Here is a 26531-nt window from a genome sequence, read left to right as displayed (position 1 = left end):
GCTAAGCACTGCACTCAGGGTCAGCCGCTTTGGACCCAGAGAAGAGCATGTCTGATTGCATGCGGGTTGATGCCCCAGGTCCCGCCTCTGAGAAAAAGGTATCGGACGGGTCTGATGCTCTTTGGGTGGATGACACCTAAATGAACATCTGTACAAAGTCCCAATTTATTTCTAATATCAGAGATCAGACCTCTACTCTTGCCTGATGCGTCTAAAACAAAAAGGGGGAACTGTAGAGAGCTGCGGAATGCTATGCCTTAAAGATGGAGTTGGTTTCCGCCTTCCACCTTCCCCATGGTGAGTGCTCTCTGTCACGAACAACTCCACATTTGGCTAAGGCCGAGGATCTGGCTTGCTTCCATGTATGTGGACCTATCTGCATTGCCCCCGTGGCACGCCTGGGTTGGCTACCCAGAGGCTATTTAAGCTGTGGGCTGGCTTTCCCCGGGGTCCGAGGATTGTTCAATGTTCCTGAATAAACTGCATTGAAAAATAAATAAATAAATAAAATAAAATAACTTTAATGTTAAATGAAATTAACAAAAAAAAAAAAAAAAAAAAAAACTAGCCAGCACAGTACTCCTATTTTCAAGCATTTTTTTGTGACACGAAGAGTTCTGTTAGGATTGCTTTCATGAGTGTGGGTGGGAGATAATATACAGGTCCGTGGGCATATTACCTATGGCCACACCATTGAAGAACATGACTCTCTCTCTCTCTCAGCAACTATTACCTGCCTGCAGATCTTCAAGAAGGAGTAGTGTTGTGGATATAAACATGTTTTTGCTTTGGTCCCAGGGGTGGGATGTGAGACTGATTCAGATGGTCCAAAGCAGCAGAGTATTTGCCTTATGTGGGCGCTAAGAGGAGCTCTTTGCCAGCTGCAGATAGTTTAAATTTGAAGACTCTGAAGAAAAAATGAATGCCAGAGCGCAGAGAATGTGGAGCTCCAAGAAAGAACAATCCTGCTCCTGCTTCCGCCTTGCTGTTCCTGGTTGCTGTTGTGAGACAAGAAGTTGGAGATTTCCTGAAACGAGGATTGGACTGACTCCAAGGTACCTAATGATCCTAACCAGCAGGAAGCTAAGAGAAATGAGGCTCCTCTCCCAACTAACAATTTCTCCTTCCCGATGTTGGGGTTTTGGAAAGGATTAGGGTGGAGTATCGAGAAAAATATTTTTTAATGTAAATAAAAGTTTTTAAAAAGTACACCAACAGAGCAGGGTTCCATAAGCCCCATGATAAGATGTTGATGGGGCCTTTGGAAACTCATTAAAAGGTCTTCACATTTTCATTTGGTGCCGTCTTTAAAATTCCATGCCAGTCCCATCAATATATACCTTACCTCTTCAGCTGGTATCACTGAGAACTTGATATTTCCATTTTTCTTCCTTCAAGCACAAGCAGAAACAAACAAACAAAAAATCTCTTAACAAAGTATCTTCTGACTCTTTGTTTTCTATTTCTTTTTAATTTTTTTCATATTTTTATTTTATTTTCATTAATGAGTGTGTGTACACATGTGGCAGCCAAGGGACATCTTCTGGGAGTCAGTCCTAGGACTCTAATTGAAGTCCTCAAGTTTAAGCTGGAAGCACTGTTCTCTTCTCCAACCCCGCCACCCCCACCCCACCCCGCTCACACACACACACACACACACACACACACACACACACACACATACAGCATCCCTCCACACAGGGTTTCTCTGTATAGCCCTGGCTGTCCTGGAACTCACTCTGTAGAGCAGGATGGCCTCAAACTCACAGAGACCTTCCTGCTTTTGCCACCCTGCCTCTTCCTCCTAAGGGCTGGGATTGAAGGAATGTGCCACCAAGCCCAGCTGAGGTGGCTGGAAATACTTTTACCTGCTGAACCTTCCTCCCTCCCTCCCTCCCTCCCTCCCTCCCTCCCTCCCTCCCTCCCTCCCTCCCTCCCTCCCTCCCTCTCCTTCTCACCGTCTCTTTTGTTATCTGTCCCCTTAGAGAAAGAAACTTCTGAGGGTGGATTACTTTTGTTCCCCACTGAAGTTTGGTTTCACACACTCTCTAAACTACTAACAAGATAGATTATGAGTATTCATACAGTCATCCCTAAATACAAATGGTTCCATATCCATGTAGCCAAGCAAGGATTTTTAAAAGTCCCTGAAGAAAAAGATGTTGTCTGAGGACCAGGTGTGGAGCCACATACTTTTTTTTTTCAATTTTTTATTAATTATTATTATTTACTACAATTAATTCACTTTCTATTCTGGCTGTGGCCCTCTCCCTCATCTCCTCCCAATCCCACCCTCCCTCCTCTTCTCCCCCTATTCCCCTCCCCTAGTCCACTAATAGGGGAGGGCCTCTTCACCTTCTATCTGACCGTAGCCTATCAGGTGTCATAAGTACTGTCTGCATCAACTTCCTCTGTGGCCTGGTAAGGCTGAACCCACCAGGGGGAGGTGATCAGAGAGCCTACCATTAAGTTCATTCCAGAGACAACCCCTGCACTCCTTACTAGGGAACCCACTTGGAGACTGAGTCTATGGGTTACATCTGAGTAGGGAAATTCTAGGTCCTCTCCAGACATGATCCTTGGTTGGATCAGTCTCTGCAGGTCCCCTAGGCCCAGGTTTGGTTTGGTTTGGTTTGGTTTGGTTTGGTTTGGTTTGGTTTGGTTTGGTTTGGTTTTTGGCTCTGATAGTCTCCTTGTGCAGTTCTTGTCCCCTCCAGGTCTTTCTGTCTCTTTCATAAAATTCTTTCATAAAATTCCATGAATTCTGCCCAAAGTTTGGCTATGAGTCTCAGCCTTTGCTTTGATACCTCAATCGGTGAAGTCTTTCAGAGGCTGTCTGTGGTAGGCTCCTGTCCTGTTCCCTGTCTTCTCCTGATTCCGATGTCTATCATGTTTGTCCTTCTGAAGGAGGATTGAGCATCTTCCCTAGCATCTTCCTGGTTGTTTAGCTTCTTTAGGAGCATAGATTTTAGTATGTTTATCCTATATTATATGTCTAATATCCACCTTTGAGTGAGTATATACCATGTGTGTATTTCTGCTTCTGAGTTACCTCACTAAAGACATTTTCTAGTTCCCACCATTTCCCTGAAAATTTCACGATTTCCTTGTTTTTAATTGCTGAGTAGTATTCCATTGTGTAAATGTACCACAATTTCTGCATACATTCCTCAGATGAGGGACATCTAGGTTGTTTCCAGATTCTGGCTCTTATGAATAGAGCTGCTAGGAACATGGTTGAGCAAATGTCCTTGTTGTATACTTGAGCATATTTTGGAGATATGCCTAGGAGTGGTATAGCTGGATCTTGAGGTAGCACTATTTCTAGTTTTTTGAGAAAGCGCCAGATTGATTTCCAAAGTGGTGTACAAAGTTCCATTCCCACCAGCAATGGAGGAGGGTTCCCCTTTCCCCACATCCTCTCCAGCATGTCTTGTCACTTAAGTTTTTGATCTTAGACATTCTGATGGGTATAAGGTGGAATCAAAGTATTGTTTTCATTTTCATCTCCCTGATGACTAAGGACACTGAACATTTCTTTAAGTGTTTCTCTGCCATTTGATATTACTCTGTTGAGAATTATCTTTTAGCTCTGTTACCCCATTTTTAATTGAATTACTTGGTTGATTGGTGTTTAACATAAGTTCTTTATATATTCTGGATATTAGTCCTCTGTCAGATATAGGGTTGATGAAGATCCTTTCCCAATCTGTAGGCTGTCATTTTTTTCTGATGACAGTGTCCTTTGCTTTTCAGAGGCTTTTCAGTTTCATGAGATCCCATTTATTGATTGTTGATCTTAGAGCCAGTTCTGTTCAAGAACTTGTCTCCTAGGCCAGGAGTTCCAAGCTCTTCCCCACTTTTTCTTCTAACAGGTTTAGTGTGTCTAGTTTTATGTTGAGGTCTTTGATCCACTTGGACTTTAATTTTGTGCATGATGATATGTATTTTCCTACGTGTAGACATCCAGTTAAACCAGCACCATTTGTTGAGGATCTTTTTTTCCATTGTATTCTTTCCTCTGTATTATTTTCCAATGTCAAGTATCAATAGATGTGTGGGTTTATTTCTGGGTCTTCTCTTTGATTCCACTGATCCTCCAGGCTTTTTTCTGCCAGTATCATGCAGTTTTTATTACTGTTGTTCTATATCACAGCTTGAGATCAGGGATGGAGATATCTCCAGAAGATCTGTTATTGCACAAGATTGTTTTAGCAATTCTGGTTTTTTTTTTTGTTTGTTTTTCCATATGAAATTGAGAATTGTTCTTTCAAGTTCTGTAAAGGGACAACACAATTTTAATCCTAGTATTTGGAAAATAGAGTGCAGGCACTCTGTGGACTCAAGGCCAGCCTGGTCTACATTTGGAGTTTTGAGCTAATGTCTCAGAAAAAAAAAAATGGTTCCTGAACTGAATACATACAGACTATTTTTGTTGTCATTAGTCTCTCAACAGTACAAACACTATGTACAATGTATTTTTTTATAGTCAACCTAGAGGTGACTTAAAGTTCACAAGAGAATATAAGTAGATTATATGCAAATACACCATTTTATAAAAATGACTTAAGAATGCTCAGATTTAGATATGGTGAGAGTCCTGGATTCAACCGATGGCTGAAAGATGATGGCATTAGGTAATATGCCCATATTTTTCTTTCAATTTTTAGTATTTACAGAGGAGAAAATACCTTTCTCCTGGGCTCCTACTCCAGTGAACCTCAGCCACTATTATATTTCATTCACATGCCATTAAATCTTTATATGTAAGGTATCAACATATTTAGCAATGAACCTTAATGTCTACAGCTTTGCCATGCAAGGTCTTCATAACATCTGTAAATAGTTTAAGAGCAACAACTCTCATCAACATTTATAGCTACCAGTGATATAACCAAACTCATACCTGTGAAAGTTCTTTATAGCTTATGCCCCATGTCAACCAGGTTTGAATTATTCACAAAGAGCTTAATATTGTCAAAGATTTCATTTTACACACCTTTCTTTTGATCTTATAAAATCATTAGAAAATTCATTACTTTATAAAGTGTGTCCCACTTCACCATGTCCCTAAGAAATCATGCTTTTAAAATGTTAAAAAAAAAAAAAAAGTTTTCATAACATCCTTTACCCTTTGGCCCCTGTTTTTTTTTTTTTTTTTTTTTTTTTTTTCTTTTTTAAATATTTGGAGTTTCCTATTTTTAAAGCACTATCTACTGAGAGGAAAAGGAGTAAAAATTCTAAGGTGTATCTATTTCCCTTAAAAAATAGTGTTTGGGGGTTATATGTTTGGTGATCCAAACCTGTAATCTCAGCACTTGGAAGGTGGGGCCAGAGAGATCAAGAATTCAAGGCAAGTCTCAACTACATGGTGAATCCAAAGCCAGCCTGGCAATTAAGTTTCTTTTGTACTTAAAATTTGCAGTGCTTTGTAAATTCTGTATGTTAGCCCCACGGGTAAAATTTAGCTGATAAAGATTTTCTCTGGGCTGTCTGTTTGCTCTGCTGTGTTCCTTCACTATGCAAAAACTTTAATTTCATGTATGCTTCTCTGTTAATTCTTGGGATGGTTCCTGTGCTATTGTAATATATATATATATATATATATATATATATATATATAATCTGTCAAACATTTAGTAGGTCACAGCATTGTTCATGATTTTGTTTTCCAAAATAAATGTCAGAATATAGATCAACGTAACTATCTATCAATTATATACATATATACATATATATAACATACATAAAATCTCCAAGATTTATAAGATTAATAAAAAAGGAAAGAAATTAAAAAGAAAAAAATTAAAGATCAAACTTAAAAAAAAAAAAAGCCAGCCTGGGCTACATGAAATTCTGTCTCAAGGATAAAAGAAAGAAATGATAGGTGTAGCTCCATTGTCTTGCAAGAATGGGAACCTGAGTGTGATGCCCAGAACTCATGTAAAAAAATGTCAGGCACGTGCTGTATCACAGTTACCTCCAAAGTGAAACATTGCTTCCAGGAAAGAGAGGCTCAGGAGATTACATGCATAAACAAATGTCATGCCTAAGAGAAACAGAAACTTGGAAGATTCTTCACATCTACTATCACCCCCAACAGTATAAAAGTGAGTAAACAGCTGCTGGGAGAGGAAAACCTGAACAGCTGAATTACAGAAATAAAAGATTTCTCCACTGTGGAGTTGTTTAGAAAGCTCCAAGGTTGCAGCCTTCATGAGTCATCCATCACCTGTTTGGGAGTGGGGTTTTCAGTGAAGCAGCTGCTTTTGAGACATCTCTGCTCTTTGCAAGTAACCCCATTAAAAACTATTGGCTCACTGAGTTGGGCTTTGGTTTGGTCTGCTTTTCACAACAGGATTTCACTGTATAACCTTGGCTGTCCTGGATTCACTTTGTAGACCAGGCTGGCCTCAAATTCACAGAGATTCACCTGCCTCTGCCTCCCACCTGCTGGGATTACAGGTATGCACCACTGTGCCTGGCTCCAAATTGGGCTTTGATGCATTCATTTTTGGTTTATCATGAGTTCCTGTTATGCCCTATTCGTGAGACACCCCCCCCCCAAAAAAAAGACCACCAGGAGTCTAATCCATTGCAAAACACATGCGGATCTTCATTCACAGCTCGAGCTGGGACTCTCACAGACACCAAGGCATTGGTATTTAGCAAAGAGCCCTGATCACTGGATTGTGGGTGACTTTTAGGTCCCAGCCCTTTCCAGTGCACCCATGCAGGGGGATTCCAGCCTGGCAAGCATCTAGTGGTTAAAACAGAAAAGGGGAGGCTACATTTCAGAAACGATTTGCTGTGGAAAGGTGCCAAAACCATGAACACTTCTGGCATTCTTTGTTCTCTCTCTTGTCAGGGGAAAACACCTGGCTTTGGGCTAAGAGGTACAATGAGCTCAGTCTGTGCTATTTTCAGGAGCAAAGCTATGAGTTGGGATGAGTTGGGAGCCATCTGGGCTGGTTTCCTGGCAGTGATATCTCTAATGGGCAGCAAGTTCAGCTCTTCCCTGCATTTGGCTAAATCTGCCGAGAAGCAACAAGGTCAACTGGCCTGATTTGTTTTGAGCTTTTTAGCTCAGTAACCCAAGAAATCTAATTTATAATTCTCTGGTCTCTCATTCCCTTTCTGGATGACTAGATGTGTATGTGTGTATACAAGTGCTAACGTGCATGCGTGTGTCTGTGTGTGTGTTCCTGTACTCATCTCAATAAAATTCTGTCACACAACAACATGGCAGCATGTGCTTGCAATCCCAGTACTAGAGAGCTGGAGACAAGAGGATTCCTGAGGCTCAACTGGCCAGCCAGCCAGACATTTTAATTTAATTGGTGAGATCTATGCAAATGAGAAACCTGGTCTCAAAGGAGAGAAGATAGCAGTCATGCCTAGTGTCCCACTCCTGTAATCCCAGCACTCAGGGAGGGAGAGGTAGGTGGATCACTTTGGGTTCAAGCCTAGCCTGATCTACAAGTCCAGGATAGTAAAGGCTACACAGAGAAACCCTGTCTCGAAAAAACAACAACAAATAAACAAACAAAAGAGAAAGAGAGTATAGCATTCTTGAAAATAGCACCCAGAGTTGTCCACATGCATGTACATACCTCCATACATACACACACACACACACACACAAAGAAAAAAAGACTATAGCAATAACAAAAATAGTGCTCAGACAGGCATGGTGAATGTTTGTAATCCAGCACGTGGAAGGGCTAAAGTAGTTTGTCTGTGAATTCAAGGCAAGCCTGGGCTATAAGGGAATTCCAGAAGTGGTTGTGATACCTTGTCAAAAGCTTTGTGAAGTTATTTTAAATTATAGGTTTCAAATCTTTAACTGTGTTTCATTTAATGCTTCTAATATATCCCATGGATTAGATGAGCATTATAAAGCTCATCAAAATGCCTCCATTGCCCCTTTGAGCTCAGATATTCTCAACTACCTTTTCTAATATAACAGTCAAACTTCCAACTCTCCAGTGACCTTTACTGTTATATGAACAAAAATGTTTAGTTATGATTCTTTTTCTTTCTTTGAGATGGGTTCTCCCTATGAAACCCTGGCTGGCCTGAAACTCACTATGTAGACCTGGCTGAACTCAAATGCCCTGCCTCTGCCTCACAAGTGTTGGGATTAAAGGCTTGCACCACAATGCCAGTGGTTAATTATGGGTATTTTTTTATTATTACAATTTATTCACATCATATCCCAGCTGTAGCCTGCTCCCTCATACCCTCCCAAACCCATACTCCCCACTCCCTCCATCTTTTCCTCCCATGCTCCTCACTCAATCCATTGATAGAGGAGGTCCTCCACCAATTCCATCTGACCCTAGCCTATCAGGTCTCATCAGTACTGGCTGCATTGTCTTCCTCTGTGGCTGGTACAGCTGCACTCCCCCCGGGGAGAGGTTATCAAAGAGCTAGCCACTGAATTCATTTCAGAGACAGTCCCTGTTCACATGACTAGGAAACCTACTAGGAGACTGAGCTGCTCTTGAGTGTGTGTGTGTGGGTTTTTTTTTTTTTTTTTTAGGGCCTTTAGGTGTCTCCAACTTCTTTCTGGAGGCACTTAGTGCTATGGACTTTCCTCTTAGCACTGTTTCCATTGTGTCCCAAAAGTTTGGATAGGTTGTGCATTCATTTTATTAAATTTTAGGAAGTCTCTAATTTCTTTTTTTGTTTCTTCCCTGACTAAATGGTCATTGAGTAGAGAGTAGTTTACTTTCCATGTGTATGTATGCTTTTGTTATTTCTGTTGTTGTGTTGGTCTAGTTTTAGGCCATAGTGGTCTGATAGGATATAAGGGGTTATTTTGATCTTCTTGTATCTGTTGAGGCTTGCTTTGAGCCTGACTATATGAAAAGAAGGTATACTCTTTTGAGTTTGGATGAAAAGTCCCGTAGACATCCATCAGGTCTACTTATTTAGGACCTGTGTGTCATTATTTCTCTATTTAGCTTCTGTCTAGATGATCTGTCCCTTGGTGAGAGTGGAGTGTTGAAGTCTCCCACTATTAACATGTTTGGATCCATGTGTGATTTAAGCTTTAATAATGTTTCATTTACCAATGTAGGTGCTCTTGTATTGGGGGCATAGATGTTCAGGATTGTGATGTCCTCCTGGTGGATTTTTCCTTTGATGAGAATGAAGTGTCCCTCCTTACCTTTCTGGCTTAATTTTAGTTGAAAGTCTATTTTATTAGATATTAGAATAGCTACCCCAGCTTGTTTTCTGGGTCTGTTTGATGGAAAAACATTTTTTCAGCCCTTTACTCTGAGGTAGTGTTTATCTTTGTTGCAGAGGTGTATTTCTTGGATGCAGCAGAATGTTGGATCTTGTTTCTGTAACCATTCTGTTAGTCTGTGTCTTTTTATTGGAGAGTTGAGTCCATTGATGTTGATAGTTAATAGTGACCAATGAATGTTTAGTTCCTTTTATTGTGGAGTTGGTGGTGTTACTGTGTTTCAATGCTTATTTTCTTTTAATTTTTTGTTGTGAAATAATCTATATACTGTGTTTTCGTGGGTGTAGTTGTTTTCATTGGATTGGAGTTTTCCTTCTAGTATCTTCTGTAGGTCTGGGTTGCTGTGTAGATATTGTTTAAGTTTAATTTTGCCATGGAATATTTTGTTTTCTCCATCTCTGTTTATTGAAAGCTTTTCTGGGTATAGTAGCCTGGGTTGTCATCTATGGTCTCTTAGAGTCTGAATGGCATATGCTCACGTGCTTCTGGCTTTCATAGTTTCTGTTGAGAAGTCTGGTGTTATTCTGAGAGGTCTACCTTTATACCTTTACTTCGCCTTTTTCCCTTGCTGCTTTTAATATTTTTTCTTCGTTCTGTGTTTTGACTACAATGTTACATGAGGAGTTCCTTTAATGGTCTAGTCTATTTGGTGTTCTGTAGGCCTCTTGTATGTTTATGGACATCTGTTTCTTTAAGTTTGGAAAATTTTCTTCTATGATTTTTTTGAAAATATTTTCTGTACTTTAGAGCCTGGAATCTTGTTTTTTGTCTGTTCCTATTATTCTTAGATTTCATCTTTTCATGGCATCCTTGATTTCTTGGATGTTTTGTGTTTGGAAATTTTTCAATTTTACTTTTTATTTGAGAGATGTGTCAACTTCTGCAATTGTATCTTCAGCACTTGAGATTCTCTCTTCCATCTCTTGTATTCTGTTGGTGATGCTTACCTTTGTGGTTCCTGATCTTTTCTATAAGTTTTCCAGCTCCAGTGTTTTCTCAGTTTGTGTTTTCTTTATTGATTTTAATTCTGTTTTCATGTCTTACACCATTTCCTTCATCTGTTTGAATGTGGATTACTTTCTGTCCATGATGGCCTCTATTTTTTTATTTGGTTGTTGTTCATTTCCTCTCTATATGCCACTACTTGTACCTCTACCTGTACCTATATTTGTTTGGCTTTATTTGCCCATATATCTTTAAGAGCTTTTTTCCCTTTCCTCTTTATGTGCCTCTAATGGCTGGATTAGCATAAATTTGAGGTAATTTTCCTGTGTTTCCTATGAATTAGCATATCCATTGATTTTTGGGGGTTGCTGCTGAAGCTATGATGTCCTGATTTTTGTTGGATGTGTTCTTATGCCGACCTCTAGCCATCTGCTTATCCATAACCTTCGCTGTTTGTTCCTGGAGTATGTACTTCAGATTGGGTCTATCTGTCTCTGGGGTCTGGAGTAATCTTCAGAGGGATGAGAGAGGTCCACCAGTTTGAGAGCCGTGTTTCAGCTATAACTAAGGGAAGAAGGTCACAGGTACATGTGCGCAAGCATGGGAGTGTATGTGAAAGGGTGACTTGAAGGACAGGGTGCTAGAGTGTGTGGATGCCTGGAAGGTTGGAGTATAAGTGCATTTGGGGGTGCTGGTGTGATTTGTGGGCACAGTGCCCATGCATGGGTGTTCTGAATGGTTCAGAGGCCCACAGGCCTGTCTAGGTGTTGTGCTCCAAGCATTCAGATCTGTCTGGGTTGTACCATCTTGGCTCTAGGAATTGTTTGCCTGGACTCCACTGGGAGACCCACAGAACAGGAATTTCAATGTTAAGAATGCTGTCCCAGTGATCTCTATGTTACACCACAGTGGGGGTGTGGTTAGAGGGATCTGATGTCTGGCTGCTAGCATAGAGGGACCCTGCATTTGGGACCCTGTACACATTATTAGCTTGAAGGCACACTAACTCACTAGCAGGCCTATGCAGAAAGCACGGGTCCCCCCGCCCCCGGTTCTCTACTCTCAGATTTGGGCCCATAGGGGCAAATGAAAGTGTAGAGCTGTCAGTGGTGTCAACTGTTTGGCCACCCTGCAGGGAAGCCAGTGGTTGGGGATGCCTCTGGCCTTGAAGCTCTGAGGCTCTGACTTGGGTCAGTGGCTGCCTGCCACAGCAGCCAAGCAGGGACTCCCATACTTGGGGACACCTCCACTGTCTGAGTCACCAAGCTGGGAGGCTTGTGCTTGGGGCAGCAGCAAGCAGCGCAGTAGCAGCAGAGCAGGGAGGCCCATGCCTCCCTGCCCCTCCACTCACCAGTTTGGAGTTTTGGATCTTCTGCCCCTCAGATATGGTGCAGGTTGGTCATCACCATCTTCTCAGCTCCATGAATATTTTTTAAAACATACATAGAAACATAGATAGTAATGTAAAGTTCAAAGTATACATGACTCATCTTCAGTAATTACATTCTGCCAAGCTAATCACCACTATTTTTCTTGACAGAACTGGGGACTGAACTCAGGGCCTTGCACATATTAGTTACCTAGGACCACAGCCTATGCAATGAATGGCACAACCCACATCTAGAGGTATGCCTAGCCTCCTTAGTCTTCTCTGGAAATTTCTCTCTCCTGTCTGTCTCTCTCTGTCTCTGTCTCTCTCCTGCTTCTCGCCCTCCTCCTTATTCTACACCCGCCCCATACACATACATGTGCTGTACTAATTGCCTAGAGTCTTTCTCAGTCCTGTCAAGTTAACAATCAAGTTTAAACTTCACAGGCATTTAGTTCAAAGTTTTAAAGCAAAGCTGTTCATGTGAATTTGGATCTTACACAAACAAAGTGAGAAAAACAAGGCTTAGGCCTGATCCTACCAGCAGTGCATGCTGAACTCCTGGCACCATGCAGCCAGTGATGCTGTTCAGAGCACAGTATGAAACAAGCAATTTTGTTCCTTAAAAATAAGAACCAAGCTGGATGGGGTGGTAGTGGTACACTCCTTTAATGCCAGCACTCAGGAAGCAGAGGCAGGCAAATCTCGGTGAGTTCGAGGCCAGCCTGGTCTACAGACTGAGTTCCAGGACAGCCAGAGCTACAGAGAGATACCCTGTCTGGGCGGGGAAAAAAAAGAATCAAACCTGGTTGTAAGCAAACAGTGATTTCACCTGTTGGTGATCTTGTACAAGGCCTTGGCCTTGTAGTCCTTTTAGTTGAATAAGACTTGTACAAAGTGGAAAAGTTTGACAAATAAAAATTCAGTAAAACTAATCTTTTTTTGTTTTGGGTTTGGGGGGTTGTTGTTTGTTTGTTTGTTTGTTTTGTTTTTGAAACAGGGTTTTTCTGTGTAACAGCCCTGACTATCCTGGAACTCGCTCTGTAGACCAGACTGGCCTTAAACTCACAGGGATCTGCCTGCCTCTGCCTCTAGAGTGGTAGGATTAAAGATGTATGCCACCACCACTCCCTGGCTTAAAACTTACTTGAAGTTAAAATAAGAAAAAGAAAAAGAGAAAAAAAAAAAACCAGAATTCTTCCGAAAAAGAAATTATGCAGCATATTTAAATTTAAATTATCCAGCATTATTAAATGAGTTTGTTGAAAGATCATAAGATGGGAGTCTCAAGAAAAAACTTCAGTATTATTTGAGAGTCTTGGTCTTAGGACTGCTTTGTAAACCTGTGTGTTTGTTAATTTTAGACACTCACTGATAGCTTCTCACCTATACGACCTGGCTAGGAGATCAGCAGTAGATAATGTGCCCTAAATCTGTTTTTTAACTTCCCATCAGTATGGAAACTCCACTATCAGTCTACAAAGGAAACCTCAATTGCGTCACTCTTTGTGAGGTTGCATGCTTTTGCAGCTCCTTATGTTTCTTTTCATTTCTCATATAGCATTTAATTAAACATAATCACATAGAGAGAAAAATAAGAACCAACACTAAACGCTTTTGCAGAAATGGACGCATTCCAATTGGACACTGAAATTGATCATTCTTGTCCCCTGACAAATAGTATGCTATCATCAAAGAAGAGAAAGGACAGCGCTGTCCATATAAAAAGGTTATAGAATGAGTAACTTTTCCTAGCCATCTCTGGGAATGAATCTGGTTTAGTAAAAACAACTGTAAGAAAGCACTGGAAGGAATAGATGAAAATTGAATTTACTGGCCCTGCTCCATTCAACACAATTTTAAGTAGATATTTGGCAAGATGACCCAGTACTTAATTCAAATTAGAAAACTTTCACTGTAATGGAAGACAGCTGGCCCTCTGAATAAGAAGGAGGGAGAGAGAGAGAGAGAGGAGGGAGGAAAGGCATTAACAGACACAATGCCCACTGAGAAGGAATTACTGAAGAGACTGAAAGAAAGTATTCTGGCAGCCTCTTCAGTGTCATGCCTTTCACATGGCATGGAGAAACAGAAGGAAGAGAAAGTGACTCTTCAGATGCTAAAGGAAAAGATGAATATTGATGAAGATGTGGGCCATAGGTGAAAGACTGCAGGGGGGGGGGGGCGTTGTTTTGTTTTTGTTTTAGGATATGGATGAATTGGATGCCTGCAAAGAAGAGGAAAAAGAAAAGGCCCTTAACATGCAAATTAAAGTTGTGAACCAGGGGCAGTGGCTGTGATCCCAGCACTCAGGGAGGCAGAGGCAGGTGGATCACTGTGAGTTTGAGGCCAGCCTGGTCTACAGAGTGAGTCCAGGATAGCCAAAGCTACACAGAGAAACCATGTCTCAAAAAACAAACAAACAAACAAACAGAAACTCCTAAAAATTGTGAACTTCTTTACCTTAAACACAAACATGCCCTCCCCCCAAAAAAAGAGTAACAAAACTTTTCAGTAATACAGAATAATTTCCTGCAACCCTGATGTCATTACAGTATTTCTTGAACTGTTCACTGTACTTATATCATTGCTAGTCACCACTCAAATGTGTGTGTTTCCAAGAACTCAGGCCCAACTCAGGGTTACCTGAACCAAATCTAGTGATAGTACATTTTGAAAAGCTATAAGGCTAGCCTTTAACTTTCAGTCCTTCTGACTCGGTCTCCCTAGTGGTGGGATTACAGGTGTGACTGACAGCACCAGCTCCAAAAAAAAAAAAAAAAAAAAAAAGAAAAAGAAAAAAAAAGCACTTCAAGAGACTATACATTTATTGGAGGGTTCTGTAGTCCTAATTAGACCTAAGTTCTACACTCACCTCTGCATTTAATTTATTGCATAGCCCTTTGAAAGCAACCCTTGTCCTGTGTCCTGGCCTGATTCCTCACCTGTATTTCTAACATTCATTAACTCCACAAATATTTGTCTATTGCTTACAGGCACTGTGTGCTAGCAATAGAGGGTGGAATAGAAAGAGCCAACATTTATTAAATGCTTACTTTACATTTGAACTTTTGCTAGGGGATTTATGTACACTAACTGATAACCTGTGAGATAGGCACTACTATATTTTTCAAACATAACAAAGGAAAGAACGGAGGCAGAGTGAAAAAAGTCACTTCTCCAGGGTATTAAAGGACTAGGCTATGAGGCTCCAAATCCAACCACCCCCTAGTATACACAGCCAATTCTTGCTCTCCAAAGCGATGACTATTTCGATGACTTGCATTTTGGTTCCGGGCGAGAGAATTCTAAGAGAAACACCCTGTTGCCATGACAACGGTATCAACACATTGGAGTAGGTTAGGGAAACGATCCAGAACTTTACAACAAGCAGACACCAATTCGCTTCCGGACTCTGGCAGTTTCCACGCCCAGGAGGCAGACCGAAAAGGAGCCTGTGGGCGGACCCAGCACACGCAAGCCCCTCGGGCCATCCCATTGGGTACGTAAGGTATGAACTCGGCGTGGGGCGGGGCCTGTCCTCTACCCTCCACCCCCACCCCTCTCCTTCAGTTTCCTGTATCACCCTACCTTTGATCAGACCAACGAGAGGATACCGCCTGCGTCCAGAGCAGCCGGATCAGGAGAGTGACTGCAGACGTGAGAGGAAAGCCACGTAAGACTGCGTTTTCCTGCCTTCTAACCATTCTAGATGCGGTGAGTGCCAAGACCTCGGTCCCTACTCCAAGCGCCACCTGGAGCGGCTGCTCCTCTCCCTCCCCTGGGGAAGGCCTGAGCTCTAGCCCATTCCCAGCATGCCCCACTCGGGATGTCTTGGCAGGTGCTGCGGGGGGGATCTAGTGGGAATGGTAGAAAACAGCCTTCTTAGAGGTGCTCCGCTGGCCCCTCAATGGGATCTTGAAATACTGAAGTCCATCCTGGTACCCAGTCTCCATTTTGATCTCTGTCCACTTTCTCCTTCTAGAAAAAAGAGAAAGTTTGTCTCAAAAACACAGTTACTGCTTTTTCTGTGTGTGCAGTTTAAGTTCTCTTCTGCTCTTTACAAAATATCCTATCATGGTGATCGCTGGTGTGACTTGTTTTCTTATTCCTCAATGGAGGAAAAATGTTAGGATAATTTGTGCAAATAATTTTGTGTAAAATTTGTAGTTGTTTCCAGTTTTAATAATATTTTTGCCTCAAGGAATAGTATCCCTGTCGGGGAAAAATCTAACACAAAATCAGACGAATGGACTTGTCTGGATTGTTATGTATTGGCCAGAAATAATGATTGTGTGATTAGAACTGCAATTATAACAATTCATATTTAGATGCACCTGACAATACTGTTTTGAGGCATAGCTATTCTGTTGTCTCTCCTTTCCTACGGCAACTGTTTATTGACCAAGTTCTCTGGATTACACATGGAAACTGCCATCTTGCCTCTTCCCACCCTCTTCCCCAAACACTCTCAGAAATTGTACCTGCCCAACACACAGCTGTCTTTGTGGTAGAAGTCAAAGCTCATTTCTTCCATAAGAAAGCAGCGGGAGCCAGAAGTGGTGCCATACATGAGTGATACCTGCACATGGGCAAATGAAGTAGGAGAATCACAAGGTCAAGACCAGCTGGAGCTACATAGTGAGACACCACCTCAAAAAAAAGAAAAATGTCAATGTAGTATCTTTGTAGCATTATAGCAAAATTTGGTGCAAGCATCAATTTTGCTTAGTAGATCCACATTTCTCATTTATAGGTCACTTCTATCACTGATAGCCTTTGTGGCTTGAGGTCAGTTATTTAACCTTTATGGTCCTCCATTTCCCTATTTAAAAGAAATATGTGTATGGCTTTGGAGAGTTGAGGTAAAAACAGACTTCTGGTATCCTGCTCTATCACTGTCCCCTTTATTCTTCTGAAACCAGAAAATATACTGAAGGCCAACAGGCCCCAGTGATCTGTCTGCAGTCCCACAGTGCTGGGGTTACAGATGCTTTTATTACATCAATAGTTGGTGCACTGTATTGTAAGACATTTATTCTTAGGGGCAGAATGATAATAACATATGATATTAACCACAAGAAATTTGATTTAGATTGCTTAAAAAAAAAAAAAAAAAAAAAAAAAAAACCCAGGACATTAACCACTAGTTAAATAAAACACTACATTGAAAAGAGAAATTTGAGACTGGTGTTGTTGGCTGCGGCCGGACAGTGGGATGCTTTTAATCCTAGCACTTGGGAGGCAGACACAGATGGATCTCTATGAGTTTGAGGCCAGCCTGGTCCGCAGAGCAAGTTCCAGAACAGTCAAGGCTACACAGAGAAACCCTGCCTCGAAAAACCAAAGAAGGAAAGAAAGAAAGAAAAAAGAAAGGGAGAAGAAAGAAAAGAGAAATTTGAGTTTAAATTGAGTATATGTTCAACCTAAAGTCTTGATCTAAAAGCCCTTTTATAATGACCAGAGGTACTTAATAACAGTGCAAATTTGTCATAAAAAATTTTTAGAGGATGATGGAAAAGCAATGTTTATAACATTAGTTTCTAAACTAATGCTTTGATTTCCCACTTAAATAAAATAAATGATGATATGCAAAAATACACACACAGACCCGCAACACACACACAGTGCAAATTCTACCCATGGACAAGTTTCTATAATGTTACTGTTTCTACTTAATGGTGACCAAATTCCAATGGAAGGATTCTGAGAGTACTTCTCACAGTCTGCTACTCACCTGACTTCAAGCATGTGGACCTTTTGTTTTCAGACATTAAAAGCAAATGTAAGTATATGAGAAATAACCAAGTGAAATTATTGGACTATGTCTTTGAAAAGTCTTTTTCTTTGCAGGAAAAATGCTTTCAGAAAGCAGTTCATTTTTGAAGGGTGTGATGCTTGGAAGCATCTTCTGTGCCTTGATCACTATGCTAGGCAACATTAGGATTGGAATCAGAATGCACCACCATGAACATCATCATCTGCAAGCTCCTAACAAAGACGATATCTCAAAAATTTCAGAGGCTGAACGCATGGAGCTCAGTAAGAGTTTCCGGGTGTACTGTATAGTTCTTGTAAAACCCAAAGATGTGAGTCTTTGGGCTGCAGTGAAGGAAACTTGGACCAAACACTGTGACAAATCAGAATTTTTCAGTTCTGAAAATGTTAAAGTGTTTGAGTCAATTAATATGGACACAAATGACATGTGGTTGATGATGAGGAAAGTTTACAAATATGCCTATGAAAAATACAGGGACCAATACAATTGGTTCTTCCTTACACGTCCCACTACTTTTGCTGTTATTGAAAACCTCAAATATTTTTTGTTAAAAAAGGATCCATCACAACCTTTCTATCTAGGACACACTATAAAATCTGGAGACCTTGAATATGTGAGTGTGGATGGAGGAATTGTCTTAAGCATAGAATCAATGAGAAGACTCAACAGCCTTTTCAGTGTTCCTGAGAAGTGTCCTGAACAAGGAGGAATGATTTGGAAGTTATCTGAAGATAAGCAGCTAGCCATCTGCCTAAAATATGCTGGAATATTTGCAGAAAATGCAGAAGACGCCTATGGAAAAGATGTGTTTAATACCAAATCTGTTGGGCTTTTTATTAAAGAAGCAATGGCTAACCACCCAAACCAGGTAGTAGAAGGATGCTGTTCTGATATGGCTGTTACTTTCAATGGACTGACTCCTAATCAGATGCATGTGATGATGTATGGAGTGTACCGGCTTAGAGCATTTGGACATGTTTTTAATGATGCATTGATTTTCTTACCTCCAAATGGTTCTGAGAATGACTGACAAGAGCATGTATTTGGTAACCACCTTAAGACATGCTATCATGGTTTCTAATTGATAACACACTTAACATAGTCATGTGTTTCTTTTTCTTATCTAGTCACACTGGTATAATCACACATTGAAGTCTACTTGTACATTGTCAAATGGAATGTTATTTTTCCCTTATCTCATTTGTGAGAAATTTAAATGTGTTAGAAATAAATGTTTAAGAACAGCAATTTTGCAAATATGTATTTATAAATATTTATGTGATAAAAGACTAAATTATAGACATGAAAATCTGTGACATATCTTTGCTTATTGGATTTGAATTTTTATGTATCTTTTTAGCTTTCTGATATATGCAAATGAGATATCTAGTGAATTTGTGATTAAAATGATACTTTTAACCCTGTGTTTCCTTTACTTTTCTGTGGGAGCAGGGATGCTTGAGAAGGGCAGGAGCAGAGTCTCATTGTGTAATCCAGACTGTCCTTGAGCTGACAGTTTTCCTTAGCCTCCTGAGAGCTAATGTTAATGCTGTGTGCCTCTATGCCCAATTGTTTTCCTTTACTTTTGACGCAGATTTGTACTCTTACGGCACACCAATGCCAATGGTTTTATTCTACAGAATATACAACCAAGCAATTCAGGAAGTGTTCATTACCACTGTTAAGATTTAAGTTCTTAGCTGGGCGTGGTGTTGTGTGCCTTCAATCCCAGCACACAGGAGACAGAGGCAAGTGGAGCTCTGAGTTCTAGGCCAGCCTGGTCTACAAAGCAAGTCCAGGATAGGCAGGACTATTACACAGAGAAACCCTGTCTCCGAAAAAAAAAGTGCAAATTATTTACACAGAATAAGTAATATTCCTGAAAGTTAATTAAGTGGTATTCCTGAACACTCAGTTTCCATTAACTCTGTACTTCAGCATTCATATCATGCATTTAGAATGGTGACTATGAAAAAAAAAGCCATATAACTGGCTTCCTCCTTAAGCTCTGAGTTGCAGTGTGGATTAAATATATGACCTTTGATTTATTCATGCCTACTGGACAGTGAGTTTTATACAGATCACCTTTGAAAAACTTGTTTTTGCGCATATGAGTGATTTGCTCACCTAAGTTAAATGTGGTGTTTTGTTGTTTTGGTTTTGATTACTTATGCAAAGTTGTGAGATTTTTTTCCAGATCCATGATTATATCACATTGGTTTGTTTCTGTTTTCAGTGAGTAAGCATTAACTTCACCATCCATATTGGATTACCATATCATTTCCTTAATTTTGAGTGACTACCTAAAATGTCTACCTATTGTGGATACAGTTATTCCTGTCCTCCTAAATGCTTGCTTCTGGCCTGTCCTATAATCTGAGCTCATAAATTTGATCCATAAGCCCCCTTAAGACATGAGACTATATTTAGATACAATATTCCTTGTAACTGGCCTCATGGCTCTAATAAAGTAATCTCTTTGAGATTTAGTGAAACAGTGTGCATTTCCTTGGGAAGGCATTGAGCTTCAGATTATTGGTCCTCAAGGTAGTGTATCAAGCCTTCATTTTAAATATTCTTTGACCTTCATTGAGATTTTCAGTTAAACTGAAGCATTATTAATTTCAAATACTCATAAAACCTATTTCATAAGCACCCTATTATGTGGTTGCAGGTGCAATTTCTACAGATCAAGTCACGTTCAGTGTGGGTATAGTGGTTAGGAAGTTCCTGAGTATGACACATTATCCCTAACACTAATATTTTTATATTTTTATTACATCTATTTTATTGAGGTGAGGGGTATTATATAAGCCACAGTGTACACATAGAAGTCAAAGGGAAACTTGTAAGAGTCAGTTTTTTCCTTCCACCGTGTGGGTCCTTGTGGTGAAATTTCAATTGTCAGGGTTGACAACAAACACCTTTACCTACTAAACTATCTGTCTGGCTTTCCTTAAAATTTTCTATCTTAGGAACGAGCCTCCCATCTCCTAGAGGACCCAGGTTCAGTTCCCACTACCCATACTGGGTGGCTGACAACTACCTGTAACTCAGGGATTCAACACCTGGCTTCTGCGGATACCGGCACACACATGACACAGAAAAACACATACATGCATGTTAAACATTTTTTTTCTATTTTTTTGTTGTGTCACATTGCCAACACCAGTGTATTTAACTTTTTCCTCTTTACTTATATTAGTCTTATCAAGATACTGGAATTACCAGGCCATTCGGGAGGCAGAAGCAGGGGGATCACTGTGAGTTCCAGGACAGCCAGGGCTACATAGAGTGACCTTGTTGCAAAAATACTGTAATAAATACGCCAGTCAATGTATCTTTTTGACTTGTCAGTCAATAGATGACAAGGTAAACAGTGGCATTTAAACTCAAATTCATGTTAGTTAAATTTTTACACACGATATTGGGTTATAAAATGTCTCCAATAGTATGTTGCCTTTTTGAAATTATATCCAGGCTTGTAGATAAAAGGTGGATCACTAACAAAAATTATAATGCTGTGATTGTAGATACAGATACACTTTTCATACATGTCAGTTCACTTTATGTGGAAAAATACACATTTAGTAGCTAGAAGCCACACTCTGGAATTAGGGAATAAGGTGATAAAAATTAGCGTTCTAATGCAAATTGATCATGAATGTGAATATCGTTTACATATGACTAACATAATAAATACACTGGTTTATAAAAAACTGCCAGAAATTGAACACACCTCATCCAGCCACAGCTAAGATGTAAATGTCTTCTAAAGTTGAATTTGTGTTTATTTTTCTGCTTTTAAGTAGACACTGGGGCCAACCAACTGCCATTTCCTTGCATGAGCTGAATCCTCTTCAAAATGAAAACATTTATGTCTAAAATTTAAAAAGAAAGAAAGAAATTATACTCCTTGGCTTTTTCTTTTAGATGTGGCAAAAAAAATGCTATATTAAATCTGGCTTATGAGACCAAGAGTTTTCTGGGGTGCATTTAAATAAACCCATCAGGTTTTCTGAAAGCAGAACATAACATTAGGAAGATTGTAGAAAGCAGAGTCTGTTGATGGGGTACCATTCAGTTTCCTTTGTTATGTGTTTAGCTGCAAAATTCAATATACTCAAGCATGCATGCATAGTTATGTGATAAGTAAGTTTATGGAAGTTAGATTTCTTTTTTTGGTTTCTAGTGTTTTGTTTTTAATTGTGTGTGTATATGTATAGGTATGTGCAAGTGAGAGCAGGTGCCCTTGGAGGCCAGAACCCCTGGAGCTGGAGTTCCAGGCAGTTGTGAGCCACATGATGTACCTATTGGTTCTCTAAAAGAACTCTGAGCCATCTCTCCAGCCAGTTTGAAGAGTTTTAATGTTTTTATCACATTCATTTTCTATGAGTGGATACACAGGTACTTGCCACAGCACATGTGTGGAGATCAGAGGTTGAAACTTGAGTCAGTTCTGTTCTTCTACCATGTGAGTTTCTGGATCATGCTCTTGTCTTCAGGCTTAGCAGCAATCACATTTACCTGCTGAGCCATCACCTTATGTGACAGCATGATTTGGTTTCTTTGCTCTTGTTTAATTTTTTGTTTTTGTTTTGTTGTTTTTGTTTTTTGAGACAGAGTTTCTTTGGGTAATACCCTTAGCTGTCCTGGACTCATTATAGACCAGGCTGGCCTCCAAATCATAAAGATCCACCTGCCTCTGCCTCCAGAGTGCTGGGATTGAAGGCATCTGCCACCATGCCTGGCTTCTTGTTTAAACACGGGCTTTTAGTCCAAGTGGACCTCAATCTCAAGGGACTAGTCCTGCCCCAAACTCCTAAGTGTTGAAATTATAGACATGAGCCACCATGCTTGGCCTTTTAAAAGTATTTTAAGAGTGTAAAATAATGAAAATATATCATTGTATCTTCTTCATATTCACCCTCCCAATACACTTCTGTATCCCTCCTGCTTTTGTTCCTTCTTTCCTCAAATAGCCCCCCTTCTACTTTCATGACACAGTCAAAATTCCAGATATGAGAAAAATGCATGATATTTTTGTTATCCCCCAACCTACTCTGTTGCACCTCCCGCTCCCCTTAGACTACCTTGACCCTGCCTAGTCTCTAGCAGAAATTATTTTCTTTTAGCATAGGAACAGTTCTTAAAAGTTAACCTACTTTCCCAAAAAAATCTTCCAAATTTGAAACCTAATTGATGGATCAGGGTTTAGTTGCTCAGACCTGTGATCCTTGCTGAAGGGTTGAGGCAGGAGGATCTCATTAGAACTCAGCCTATATTATATAGTGAAATCCTCTCAAAAAATTAATACTCATGGTCTAGCAAGATGGCTTACTGGCTAAAAGAACTTGACACACCACCAAGGCTTATTATGTGAGTTCAATTCCCAGGACCCACATGTTAGAAGAAAACTGGCTCTTACAAAGAAAAAAAATTTCCTGACTTCTATGGGCAGATTTTAAAAGGTAGATAAATACTAAAAATAAAAATCAGCCCAAGTGTAGTGGTGCAGTTCTTTAACCCCAGCACTTATGAGGCAGGGGCAAGCAGATCTTTGTGAATTTGAATCCAGCCTCAAGTTCCAGGACAACCAATGCTATGTAGTTGGACCCTACCTCAGAAAACTAAAATAAAAATAAAAAATAAAAACAATTATATTCTGGATGTATCATCAAAATTCAATTCAATAGAACATTTAATTAGTGGTAGGTAAATGACTTATTTGGAAATTACAGTATGATATGTATCTGGAACTGTTTCATTTTACGAAACCAAGAATTTAAATTGTATTATTGTGCCATCTTTATAAAATTTTCCTTATGCATATCAAATATCTTTGCGCTGAATACCTGGTCTGGTGCCTTGTGGAATGCAACAAGAACCTAAAGTCATTCATTACAGGCATTCAATTTGTGTAAGGTTTGCATAGCAGTAAAAACATTGTTTATATTGTATAACACTGTCCTCTATATATGTCATGGCCATTATTAGCCTCTTGAACTGTTTTTTTGTTTTGTTTTTCGAGACAGCGTTTCTCTGTTTAGCCTTGGCTGTCCTGGACTTAACTCATAGTGATCCACCTGTCTCTGCCTCCCTGAGTGCTGAGATTACAGGTGTGTGCCACATGGCTCCTCTTGAACTCTTACCAGCTCTTGCCCTCAGAAGACAGACAGGATTTGGTCCATTTAATTCTATCATAAGAGAAGGGGCTCATGAGGTCCCACCTATTCCTAAAGATATGTAGGCAGTTAATAGTTGCTTACTAGGAGCAGCTCACAAGGCCCCATTCTTCCCTGAAAATATATTGGTGGTTAAGAGTTGCTGTAACTCAGGAGGACCATACTCTCAAATAGAGATAGGCAGTTAACAATTGCTGAACATGGGACTAAGGAGCTCCCCACCCCACTAAGGATGGACAGGCACTTGATAGTTGCAGATATTGGTGCTCAGGAGGACACCCCTTCACAACCAAGGATAGACAGGCAGTTAATAGTTGATGATGGCCAGAAGTGATGGCATATGCCTTTAATCCCAGCACTTGGGAAAACAAAGGCAGGTGGATCACTGAGTTTGAAGCTAGCCTGTCTACAAAGTGAGTCAAGAGCAGGCACAGTTACATAGAGAAACCCTGTTTTGAAAAGCCAAAAAAAAAAAAAAAAAGAATTGATGAGGGAGAGCTAGGATTCTCCACCCCTCCTAGAGAGAGTAGGTAGTCAGTAGTTTAACCAGGCATAAATAGTAGCCCAAGGTCCTGTAAATAACCCCCATTAAACTTACTGGTTCATCAAGCCAGACATGGATGAAATCTTTTCTTTGGTCTGTAGTTGGTGCCCTATACCAACTACAGTAAAGAGGTATTTTTTCATCTCCCTAGGTAAAGTCACCCAAAAATTAGAATATAGTAGTCCTTTTGCCTTAAAAATCCTGGATTTTGAGAGATGCCATTTCTTTAAATTCACATAATATCCATGTCTTTGTGATTTTTTTTAATGAGTTCACATAAGAATAGCCATGCCATGTATGCCAATGCATCATTACTTTGGCAAAAGTTCTGGCAGAAAGAGTGGGACTTAAATTTTGGGGTTGTTTGTTTTATTAATTCTTGGATCAGGGCAGAAGGGATGACTCAGTGGTTTAAGAACACTGACTGCTCTTGCAAAAGACCCAGATTCAGTTCTTACCACCCACATGATGGCTTGCAACCAGATGTGACTCCTGTTCCAACAGATTCAATATCCTCTCCTGGCCTCTGTAGGACCATGCATGCAGGTAGTGTATGGACATACATGCAGGCAAGACACCCATACACACGCATGTGTATTATATATACATGTGTATATATATTAAAAAAATATATATATATATATAAATTTTTGGAACTGATAAGACACATCATGCAGGTACCCAAAATTCTAAATAAATGAGAACTGTCAAAACATGAGTTGAGTAATACCTGAGGAAGAGGGGACAAGTTGAGTGGACAAACTAAGATCATTTTTCTCCCTATATTTATCTAAAGTACATGGGAGGAATAAGCCCACTGTTGTCCATATATTAAATATGAACACCGCATATACAGTTCAAATTTTTTAGTAACCACATTAGAGTAAAAAGACATAGGTAAAGTTACTTTTCAAGAATATTTTATTTAACCCAATATATCTAAAACACTGTCAATATATAATCCACAGGAATAGTTACACAATTAACATTTGTTTTTAGTTGTGTCTTTGAAATGCAGTGTATATTTGGCAGTTACAACATACAACAATTCATTTATCATTTATCACATTTCCAGTGCTCAGTAGCACATGTGGCTAGTGACCTCTATACTGCATAGCAGAGGGCTGTTCCAGAAATGTGCCAGACAGGTTCAAAGAGTGGGAGAAAACATCCAAAAGTCCTGTTTGGAGTTGTGCTGAATGAAATGTAACCAGGACCCTGACTTGTATTTGACTCCAGGCCAATACCCTGAATGAGTTCCATCCCCTTCAAAATGAAATCATTGTATTTGAAGCAAAAAATTAATTAGACATCTCAACTTTTCCCCTTATATAAATGAACCCAAACTACTCATTAATATTAATCATCAATATTTTCTCCCAGCTACCTTCAAATCAATTGTTAGTCTTATGCTTGCATGTCTGTAGTTGTAGTTCTTTCTCTTTTTTTTTAAGACAGTCAGTTAATAGCTTGGGCTAACCTCAGAGAGATCCTCCGCCTCAGCCTCCTGAGTGTTGGAATTACTCCCACATAACTAGCTATCCCCTTGTATCTTTTTTTAAGCATCCAGCAAAAACCTCTAGATGCCATAACCTCTAAATGGCCATAAATTACCTGGCTTCAAGGTGATTGAGTAGTATGCATAGCTCAACTCTCAGAATTGAGTTCAATTTCAAAGGATTCTCCTAGTACATCCTGCTATTGAAGAGGAAAAGAACATCCCATTAGCAGCATAAATGATTGTATATCCACTTACCTCATACAAACTCCAGCCACTGTTATCCCACTGTGAAACGCAAGATTACCAATGTATATACTTCTCTCTCACGACCCACAAAGATGATTCAGCTGTGGGCCAAGACTAACATTTTATGGAATGCCATGGGAAAGTTTTCTTCAGAACATATATAGGTTTTGCATTTAGGTGAACTTAGGTTCAGATTCCATTCCTGCCATTTACTAGCTATGTATCTTCAGGTACTCTGAGCATTAGTGTCACTTATAAAAATAAAACTTAAAAGCTTCCCCTCATGTAATCAAAAAGATTAATAAAAATATGTAAGAAGAGCTTGCACTAGTGGACACTTGAGGAATGCTGTTTCCTTATTTGGACACATTTAGTACTGTAAATAGTTAATTATGCACCAGTCTTTTGCATCAGCTATCTTGATGGTAAAATATTAAACTGCTGATTTAAATAACTGGTATTGCATATTGAAACTAACAGGGAAACTAATAGTTTTAAGATAATCTGTACAATTAATCTGTATAAAATGGCTTTTCCTGAAAGTTTTTAAACAAGTATTTTTAGCTGTAAGCCATAAATTACTTTTAAAAACAAGGTTAGATTATTTTTCCCTTTCATAGTAAATTAGACACTAGTGAAGCATAAATTGCTTAAATTGATGAGGTTCTTATTTCTCACAATTTAAGCAAGAGTTTTCTGTTCATAC

The 26531-nt window shown here is 39.7% G+C and overlaps 2 protein-coding genes and 1 long non-coding RNA gene across 6 annotated transcripts in view; 2 read left to right on the top strand and 1 right to left on the bottom strand.

Annotated features, from left to right (window-relative positions):
* Positions 1–585: 585 nt before the first annotated feature.
* Positions 586–15129, bottom strand: LOC132649850 (uncharacterized). Its single transcript, XR_009588356.1, has 3 exons — positions 11553–15129; positions 1346–1391; positions 586–998 (listed from the first exon to the last, which is right to left on the bottom strand). It is a non-coding gene; the product is annotated as an uncharacterized LOC132649850 (long non-coding RNA).
* A 19-nt stretch (positions 15130–15148) lies between these two features.
* The window catches only part of Cul4b (cullin 4B), a 105473-nt gene continuing 94090 nt past the window's right edge, over positions 15149–26531 (top strand). For all 4 annotated transcript variants that reach the window (XM_060374500.1, XM_060374499.1, XM_060374498.1 and 1 more), the window contains exon 1: positions 15149–15287. The gene's annotated coding sequence lies outside the window, so the exon portion shown is untranslated. The remainder of the gene's footprint in view (positions 15288–26531) is intronic.
* On the top strand, positions 15150–18768 carry C1galt1c1 (C1GALT1 specific chaperone 1). The gene is made up of 2 exons (XM_021628895.2): positions 15150–15287; positions 17424–18768. The coding sequence occupies exon 2, from the start codon at positions 17429–17431 to the stop codon at positions 18377–18379; it is 951 nt and encodes a 316-aa protein (XP_021484570.1). The 5' UTR covers positions 15150–15287; positions 17424–17428; the 3' UTR covers positions 18380–18768.

Source organism: Meriones unguiculatus, chromosome X (assembly GCF_030254825.1).
Source record: "Meriones unguiculatus strain TT.TT164.6M chromosome X, Bangor_MerUng_6.1, whole genome shotgun sequence".
Lineage (NCBI taxonomy): Eukaryota > Metazoa > Chordata > Mammalia > Rodentia > Muridae > Meriones > Meriones unguiculatus.
Note: the sequence above shows the minus strand (reverse complement) of the source record. Positions and strands in the feature narration are given on the sequence as shown.

What these genes read in the sequence shown, in the direction of transcription:
- C1galt1c1 (XM_021628895.2), top strand. Translation starts at nt 17,429, where the DNA reads ATGCTTTCAGAAAGCAGTTCATTTTTGAAGGGTGTGATGCTTGGAAGC.